The 9,800-nt window shown below is 40.4% G+C and overlaps 1 protein-coding gene across 1 annotated transcript; it reads right to left on the bottom strand.

Annotated features, from left to right (window-relative positions):
* Window positions 1-244: 244 nt before the first annotated feature.
* Window positions 245-8,912, bottom strand: LOC311505843 (receptor expression-enhancing protein 6). Its single transcript, XM_084569635.1, has 6 exons — window positions 8,826-8,912; window positions 8,608-8,740; window positions 4,856-4,949; window positions 2,849-2,987; window positions 1,052-1,220; window positions 245-859 (listed from the first exon to the last, which is right to left on the bottom strand). The coding sequence occupies exons 2-6, from the start codon at window positions 8,720-8,722 to the stop codon at window positions 822-824; spliced, it is 555 nt and encodes a 184-aa protein (XP_084425761.1). The 5' UTR covers window positions 8,723-8,740; window positions 8,826-8,912; the 3' UTR covers window positions 245-821.
* Window positions 8,913-9,800: the final 888 nt, after the last annotated feature.

The raw sequence follows: 9,800 nt of genomic DNA, 5'->3' as shown, positions 1-9,800 counted from the left end.
TGTGGCACAGACTGTGACACAATATCTGATCGTTTCTGAAAACCCAGAAATAAAAAAAATTGAAGACAAAGAAGATGAATTTAAAAAAAAAAAAGAAAAGATATTGCTGCAAACTAATCTTCAATCAATTCTGCAGAGATTATAGATCCAGAAATACAATTTCCCCTGACTCAGTCCTATCTGTGTGGTGTTTGGAAAGAGACCTCGAGAAGAACGTTTAAAACAGACGCAGAAACAGCGTTCATCAGTTCATCAGGGTTCCAGTTTTATTCTTTCATTATTATGACACGATAAATTAAGACATATTAGAAGACACGAGTTGTCCAGGCACTGTTAAACATAGAGAACCTTCCCAGTAGCTCAAGAGAGACTTTAAATTCTGCTAGGTACCTGCGAGAATAAGAGCGAGACGACACCGATGACGTGTAAAAGTTCCAGTTTTGATTATCAAACGTAAGAAAATCAGCAACCTGCTTTTATAACCGTAGACTTCAGGCTCAGTTTTTGCCATAAATGGCTCAGATAGACATAGTACTGACTTCACTGCCAGCGTTGCAGGTGTGCCGTGGTAATCACAGATTGTTTCACGCATCATCAAAGAAAATAAAAGCACATAAATAGGTCACAGTCCCACAGATTGTCTTAGCAGTACCGATGGCAGTAAACTGGTGTGGATGCACAAACAATCGTATTTATTATTTTGCGTGTGTCACCACATGACACGAGGGGTCGCTCATGTGTCATGGAAGACGGACAAAAACAAGAGACTCACACTCAGTCACTCACTCACTCACATACACACCAAGGCCTTTCCGTGTTTCTCACTGGTCCTTGTCGTGGTTGAAGGCCCGGTCAACAGCTGATGGAACAGACAAAGAAGAAGAAGAACGCTTTATTTTGCAGAAAGGTAAAGAAAAAAAACTAAATATTATTTGTGCTGGAGGTTAGATTTTACTGTGTGAATATGTGCGGTGACACACGTGTCTGTCCATTGCAGTTCATATAGTTTATGAATGTGGCTGTACTTGCATGTACACAGTGGGTGTCTCACCCTCCTTTGTGACGGTCTCAGTTATGTTCCTGGCCTTGGTGGTCAGGTCGTTGACCATGTTGTCCATGGCCGCCTGGTGTTTCAGGAAGAATGGCCGGATCACGCGCGTGTACAAGATGTCAGAACCGTTCCACGTTACCGGAGCCATACACCAAATGAGGAACAAACACTGAGGGGGAGAGCAGAGGACAGACCTCAGACATAACTTCCTGCCCAAAGTGACAAACGTCGGCGTTTTTATCTCGTGTGATGAGAACTTTGGGGTTTGGACTGTTTAACAAACAAGATACTAGATGTGGTCATGGATTGTAAGAAACAGCATCAAACAAGGGAAGTTTGGGCATTTTGCTGAACTGTTTACTGTTAAACTGCATTGAATTAAACACAAACACACTTCTGTTATTCTGCCTTGTCCACTGAAATGAAAATGAGGTTGTCCAAATAATAAAAACACGTGTTGATGCAACACAGTACAGTTCAATGTTACTACAAAGCTATTTTAAACAAAAGCTAAATACCGTAACCTTCATACTTTTAATGCAGAACTGTTATGTTAGAATGCATTTGTTGTCACTAGTGTACCTAATGAACTGGCACGGGAGTTTAGTTTTACAGCATAATTCCAAGATAAGATAGATGCACAGTTACACATCAATTCATTTTTAATGCTATGCCACAAAGAAAGATAAAAACAAAACATGAATATATAGAGAGCCGAAGTCCCGCCCCCTCTACTTCCGGGCCATGGGACCTATCTTTCGAAAAAATATGAACGGCAGTCTATGGCGAAAGATAAATTATTTTCTGGTCCCGATCGACTTGTGCCTTGGATTATACATATGTTGTTTTTCAGAATAAAAAATGATTTTACATGTCAAGAATGTCACAGTTTGTCGCAAGATAGTTAAGTAAACCGCTATGGAAAATACGTAATTAAACGAACTACAAGTCCTGCATGCTGGCGCGTACAGAACCGACCAAAACTCCCTTGGTGTAACTACAGCTCTCGACATGACCCGATGTATAATGATTTTCACCTCGTTTGATGCTTCTGCCTTCGTCCTGGAAGAAGACGGTAAAGCTCAACAAGGAGACAGCCATAGTTCTCCAGTGACGTACATTGTTCGAGACGAGAGATAGTTCACTAAGCGATCTCATAGAAAACCTAATGTTGTTCAGCTTATTTACGTCAAATAATTTATCTCTTGACGTGAAAAATTATCTTTTAAATTCACACACATCATATGTGAAATTCATGCCACAATTCGAACGGGACCATAAAAAGAATTATGATCTCTCCATAGACTGCCGTTCATATTTTTTCGAAAGATAGGTCCCATGACCCGGAAGTAGGGGGGCGGGACTTCGGCTCTCTATTCACAGTTCAAGTTTGGGCTTTGTACCTGTGGGAAGCTCCCCCGGTTTTTTTATTGTAGAATTTATCATTTGTTAACCACCAAGTCTCAACATTTCCATTTTTCTCCACTATAATTTGATAATTTTCCATTATAAACACAGTACTATGGACACAACAAATACTGTATACTGAATATTACTTATTTTGTAGTTACTTAATATGTCCACAAGAGTGCAGTGTTGGCAAGTGTAGGGAAGCCCAAAGACACCATCGCCCATGTTATTCAATACAGCCTGACTGACATGCTCCGACAGTGTGAGCAGACTCGAATCAATAATCAGCTTCATACAGAGGAGTTAAAACAGTAAAAATAATCAGTATATATATAAAAAAAAACTATATATTGACCATGCACCCCACAAACTAAAAGTTCAGCCTACCTTGCTAGCATAGTAGAAGGGGAACCAGAAGAGGAAGATGTCGGAGAAGGCCTCAACAATGCTGAAGAGTCCATAAACCACCCAGTAGGTCAGCCACTGTGTGTCATCCTCCTTGACGTTGCTCTCAATGGCCTTAATGCTGAATGGACCAGACGACATGTTTTATCACAACCATAAATAAAAGTACAAACTCCAAGACTGATATCCTCCTACGTCACTGCTGAGCGTGGTTTTCATGAAGGGACAGGTCCCTGTAATGTGTACCGTGTAACTCATGTACACAGAGAGACGGCCAGTTTAAACAAAGACAGTACTTTGTACTAAAGAAGAAAGTTAGAAGGCATCACTTTATAGTCACAGGAGAAGGAATGATTACAGTGACCAGTGTACATAGAGGCATGCTTTTTCTGTTTTAAACACATGATTGTGATTTACAGATTTGTTTGTCCCACTACTTGGGTCAAACTTGACCCCCTTTATCATGCTAGTTTGAGGTGTATGTCAAACTCAAAGTACAGTACAATCTCATCAGATGGTCTTCACCTGCCATTTAAGGCACATTACCCGGTTGTATATGCTCATATGTTTCTATCTTAGATTTAATAACTTTAAAGGTTCCACCTTTGTCACATGCTGGTTAGACTCAATCTACAAACCTTATCCCTCTAACCAACTTTAAACAAAACTGAACAGAAGTCTTAGTGCGTTTCTGACAGTCGTGTATGAGTTGTACATGATCTGCATGCACTCACTTGGCAGTTTATTAAGTACATTAGTGAAAAACTAATGTATTCTAATGTAACAGTCGTGCACTAAATCTTGGCTTCATGAAGGTTATTTTTATTTTGGAGGCTGCAGTTTGTGGTACTATTGAATCGTATTATGTTGTACTGATGTTTCTGTTATTTTGAAAACCCAGTTTTAGTCAGTGGGCTAGGCTAAATATCAGAAAGATAACCATTTAGTGGATTTAATGCAGGACTGTATTATAATGGAAGGCATTCATTTTCAGTACCCAGTGACCTAGTGACTGAAAAATATTTACTTTGTTACCAGGTCTACTGACATTTTATCTCACCCCCCCCCCCCAAAAAAAAAGTTAAATAAAATAAAATGCATACAATAGCCTGGTCGTTACCATCCTACGTTTCCGCCCAAAATTTGATTTCGGTGTGGCACGTTAGTCTGGCCCAATGTAATAGGAATCTGTCTCCGTAATGGGCGGATGCTTATTTTGAGGTTTAAAATCATTGGAGTTCCCTTAACCAATCAGCAAGGTTTGGTAATGACGTACATTGTGTGCCGGAGTTCAGGCTCTTACGCTTACCACTTCCGCTTCCAGTTAAATAAATCAAACTTTTCCCAAAGCCAGTTGGAAGGAGAGCTACGACGTCCTTGCCATTTATAAAATTGACAAGACAAGCCTCTTGTTCTGGTTTTAATTCCGTGATGCTCTCGAGAGTTGAGACAACTTCACGGATGGCTTCTAGCGTCTCTTCCTCCGTCGCCATTGTTGCTATGCTGTTGAACTACAAGCAACTCGGCAGGCGAGTTCCGCGTCATCACTCAACTGTTCGCTGATTGGCGCGGTTACACGCGAACCGCGGAAGTGCAATTTGGCCAGACTCCGTGCCAGACCGAAATCAAATTTCGGGCGGAAACGTAGGATGGTAACGACCAGGCTATGCATACAATGTGTTAAGATAAGGTTTTGTCTTAATATTTACTTGAACGTGACCAACAACTAAAAGCGGCGCTGAAGTATAGTTTAAGAAGTCTGTGTCAGTAATCAACAAAAGAAGCAGGTTTCTGTGGTAATACTGAACCTTTTCCATCGAACACATCTTCAAATGTCTAACCAATAACATTAGGCAATTGACTGACATCTGAATATAAGGGCCGCGGTCAAAAATACGTCTTTCTATAGACGCTGGCGGATATAGAATCTTGCATTGAAAAATGAAACTGTTGTGACGTTTATTAACGTAAGCCTGACTTCATACGTACGAGAAATACGCGGGATAGACAAAGCCGATCAGGTTGCAGAGCAGTGAGGCTCCGTATCCGAACAGAAGATACAGCCCGACAAGACTCAGAAGACCTGCAGAGAGAGGTGAGAGCAGAGGGCATGTCAAAAAAAAAAAAAAGAGTCGGCTGATATTATCCAGTAACTTTACAAACACCTCTACTGTCACCATTCATTTGTTGTTCAAGTGTGTCTGACAGCAGGATGTAGGACAGCGCAGCTCCAGGATTAGGAGGAGTGCTACACACAAGTCAAATACTCATATGTTGTGTGGCAGTGTTGACCTTTAATGCATCTTAAAGTTCACACCATCTTATGGAACGGTACACTTCACACATGTGAGAGATTCCACAAATACCATAACGCACAAAGCAATCGTAATAAAGAGAACACGGATGTCCTAGTAAGATGTGTACACTTGAAGATTTATTTAGTAGTTAAGTAGTCAAGTAGTTAAGATTGATTTAATTTTATTGATTAATAACAGCATAAACTGACCTGTATTTACTTTTAACAAAAGTTTTTTGACTGCATTGCTTCCTGTAATCCCTTTTAGATGCCGACTCCGCAAAAAAATACACACCGCAGTTTTATCCAGATATTTTCACCTACCCAGTTCTGCAATTAGGGGCTTATTTCTCCAAACAAGTATCTGACATTTTTCGAAACAGGATATTTTTATTCAAAAAAAGACTAAATGACAAGTCTCAAACTTCTGCAGAACAGTAGGAACTCCGTTACTTTGCAAACCTGGATTTCAGGTTCAAGGTAAAACAGAAAAACGGCTGTTTTATCCTCGAGCAGCTGCAGATGCGGTTAATCCCATAACATGCAAAATTTATGCTGTTGGTATAAAGTTTATCTAACATGAATTGCCATAAACATAATAAAGTCACACAGTAGCTGAAGCATTTAAAGCGTTTGATACTGCTGTAAGCATCTCCTGGTTTTTACATGTCATTTGCTTGCTGCCAGTCATATCCAAATACCCATGCCGTCCTCTCCTCAGCGTGCCGCAGAGCTCTCCAGAGTGAAGCCTAAACTGGAAGAACTGGATGAAAAGAAGACGACGCCAAAACAAAGCTAATGCAGAGAATGAGCTATGTGAGAAAACACTCCAGTGCTTTGCCCAAACCATAAACGTATGTGTTTAATAAGTCAACACGGAGCACAAACACATCTCAAAACTTCTGTTATTCGATTCTATACCTTGAGAAACGACTGACGCGGCCTAAGAAAATAAACTTTTCTTTGGAAACACCGGAAAAAGGGAACAGAATCCGTTGTGTAATCTTGTAATATATGACTCAAACACACTCATTACAGAGCTAACGGAGTCCAGCTGAAAATCCAGTTCCCCTCAACGTGAAATTATCACAAAAAACCCATTGTTGCGAGTAGAGTGGGTGAGGAAGTCGGCTTCAAAGACGTGAACAACAGCCACAAACACACAGTCAGCTGGGCCAAGCACACAGCACAGAGGAGACCTCTCTACTCCAGTCAGCACATTAATCTTCACACTTCAAAGTGTTGCAGAATCAGCACGAACTCGAGACGTTTCTCGGCTTAATCACAGGAGACAGCTACACATATTTGTAACTGGTCAAAGCAGAGCACAACATAACATTATATTGAGCCAAACGGAAGGAATTTGTCGTATGCAAGCCATCAGGTTACAAGTTGCTAACAAGCCTGAAATGTGTATGAAGCGGTTTGCTGTTGCCTCATCGACAAATTCATGGAACACCTCTGCACGCGGTACAGGACAAGGTATAATCTGTCCGCTCTGTCTGGTTCTAACGTCCGCTAAACGCAGGGCAGAGACGAGCGAAGCGGTATTTGCATGCAATCCTGGCTATTTGTTTTGCAAGTCGGTCTGGTGGTGCGGTAGGCGTGGGGCAAAAACACAGGAGCGGTTCAGTGTAGATGAGCAAATGACATTTTCCTGACTATGTCACCGTTTTATTAATCCTCAAAAGGGCAATTGGTGACCTATGAATTACTCAGCAATACTGTACACGAGAAGGGGTGGCTTGATATGGAGAGCAATAAATTGCTCCGACTCACACAGCTGCCCATATTTAGCTTATCGCTGCTAACTTGGCAACACAGGAAATGTCAGCCAATAAGCACCATAACGTGCGGTACTTGAAATGCAAAATATATATTTGGTGTGGTTTAGAAAAGAGCTGCAACCTACTATTATTCTGATTATATTATTATCATTTACTGATTAATTGTTTTAACTATTTGTTCTAAATGTCCATCAGGGTTTCTCCAAGTCCCGAATGTGCAACTTTTAATGTCCTAATCTGTCCAACAAGCAATTCACAACCAAAAATATTCATTTTATAATCACAAACAACTAAAGCAAACAGCACAGTTTCACGTTTTGGCTGGTTGATCCATCTGCAGTTTGGAGAGGGTTTCAGTCCAGAAGTTTTTCTAATAACAATCTCAAGAAAATTATGGTTTTAGATTTGTGTTTTAACTTGTAGCTTTATGTCGAGGCCATTTCTAGTGAGATCCACTGTGTAGCTGAAGTCAAAATCATCAGGATATTTGCAAACAAGCTTGGATGCTGGGTCTAATAAAGCGCAGCAATTAACTTTTATGTTGAGTATCTACCAAATGCTTCTCGACTAAAAAGTTAAAAAGTTTGTTCTTCAAGTTCTCCAAAAGAAAACAGTTTCCATTGCAGCTTTTAGCAACTCAGAGACAATCTCTAGCCTGCAGAGAGTTTTAGTTACAAAGTCTGTCCACTCTGAGACCAATTAAAAGCTTATTTTTTTGAGTGTTCAGTGTCACATTGAGTACATATCTTAATCACGGTTCTCTGACAACCACATTATAAGACACCGGTGAAAATATCTGGGTTAACTGTAAAAGAAAACCCCAATTACATACTGTTTATGAAGTCAGGCATCAGTATCAATAATCTGATGCAGTGGGCTACGATCCACGTCTTAATAAAGATAAAGAATTTTAACATGAAGCATCCCGACATTTGCAGGAGCTTAGAAAATGATTATTCTAATCCAAACAACTGTCTCATTGTGCACACATTTGTATTGATCAGCTCTGAGACAGCCTGTCTGAATGTAGGTCACCCCGGCTCATGGGTTTCCTGTATCTGGGTGGCAATGCAGACGACAAAAAAAAAAGAAAAGTTGCCTGACATGAAGTGTCTGACATTTATTGACTGAGCAAACACAGAAAACACAACTCCCAAAAGCTAATAGTAGCTCGCAGTTGAATAACAGAGTCATCCCAGGATCTCTTTCCATTTTTGTCTTGCACTGGATATTTCAGGAGGTGATAAAAATACCCCTGGGGGCCAGCAGCTGGTGGGCATTACACGCAGTTTTATTCAGCTGCAATATTTCAAAAATAGGAATTTTATGGCAACTCTAATCTGGCAATGCGGCACAAGTGTATGAGTTGGGTGAACTTGGGTATTCGAGCTTGAGAAGTGGCAATAAAATGAGCCAGATAACAGTGACACAGGACATGAAACCACTCTGAACAGCCATGAGACCACAACAGCGTGCCAGCTAACGTTTGAGTGGCAACCAACCGGCTAAACTAGCTAACGTTGGCTTGTTTGCTAAGAGTCTGCTAAGTTTATAAACAGGGGGCAGACATTAAGCCCTAAGCAAGTTCATTAACCAAGTATGTTAAATCAACTTTGTGAGGGTAGGTGTTCCTTTCCATTCATGTGCTGTCAACATACCCAAGGCGATATATTCTCTCTTCACTCCCGTTTTTTGTTCCAGCGTTGCCAACTGATCTGTCACAAAGTTCTTTTCATGGAGCAGAGTCACGAAGCGCTCCTTCAACTGACTCATTTTCGGGCCTTCCTGAGCCTGTGGCCGAAATAAAACAGAAGAAATGTTACACTCACGGATAGTCGAAGGACTACAAATGGCAGCAGTCGTTGTTTTTACTAACCTTGGTTTGATATTAAGCCCGAAAACTTGCCGCTGGATGAGTGAGTGAGTGAGTGGCTGTCTGGCTGGCTGCCTGGCTGCTGACTCCGGCCGAGTTGCGGTGACAATGGGGGCGGGGTCTGAATGTCGCTCGCTGACCAATCCCAGAGCTCCGTTAAGTAACGTTCCCAGCTGCAGCTGATTAAAACGGTTTGTGCTGCAGGCTGCAGTCAACGGTCTGTTGAGGGTGGAGGAGCCATGTTGGATCTTTGGACCTCACCAGTAAGCAGTGCAAAGGGGAAATTGTAGCATTTTTTAAAAAACATTATTTTGATTTATTTTCTTATTTTGTATAAAAAAAAAAAAATAAAAACAAAAAATAAAATTAGCCAACTATTTATTGTTTTTAGCTTGTTTTAAACTTTAAATATAAAGTTACCCTTATCAGTCAGGCCTATTTACATTTTTCTTGATAACTCTGAGACTACTTTAAGTACACTCACTGAAATTTAATATAATAAACATATATGTGTACACCAATTAATAATATAATAAATATATTTTCAATGTATTTCAGGGAAGACATTGCTGTATAATTCAGTTTAATCCAAGAGGTCAGAGTGTTATAGTTGTCTCATTGTAACCCAAAAATATCAAGTTATAACAAATAAAGCATCCAGTCTCTGAAGTCGTGATTATTCTTATGGAATGGCAATTGTAAGTTACTGAAATTAAATGATATTCAATGTTAAAATACACCCAAATATGTATGTGATCAGCTGGCGGGTCAAGTTTACAACCAAATTTTGATCAAACGGTACAAGATAGACATATTAACAGACAATGATATCATGCAAGTGTCACAACTGACCCCAAACGGTGTTAAAAAAACATCTGTGCAGAGACTGGGAGTCCCAGGGTCAAAATCGGCAGAAGGTCAGAAAAGGGCCTTGGAGATAGATGTGGCAATGTGGAGTGATGGCAACATCAAGAACAC

This window comes from Chelon labrosus (genome assembly GCF_963514085.1).
Source record: "Chelon labrosus genome assembly, chromosome: 20".
Lineage (NCBI taxonomy): Eukaryota > Metazoa > Chordata > Actinopteri > Mugiliformes > Mugilidae > Chelon > Chelon labrosus.
Note: the sequence above shows the minus strand (reverse complement) of the source record. Positions and strands in the feature narration are given on the sequence as shown.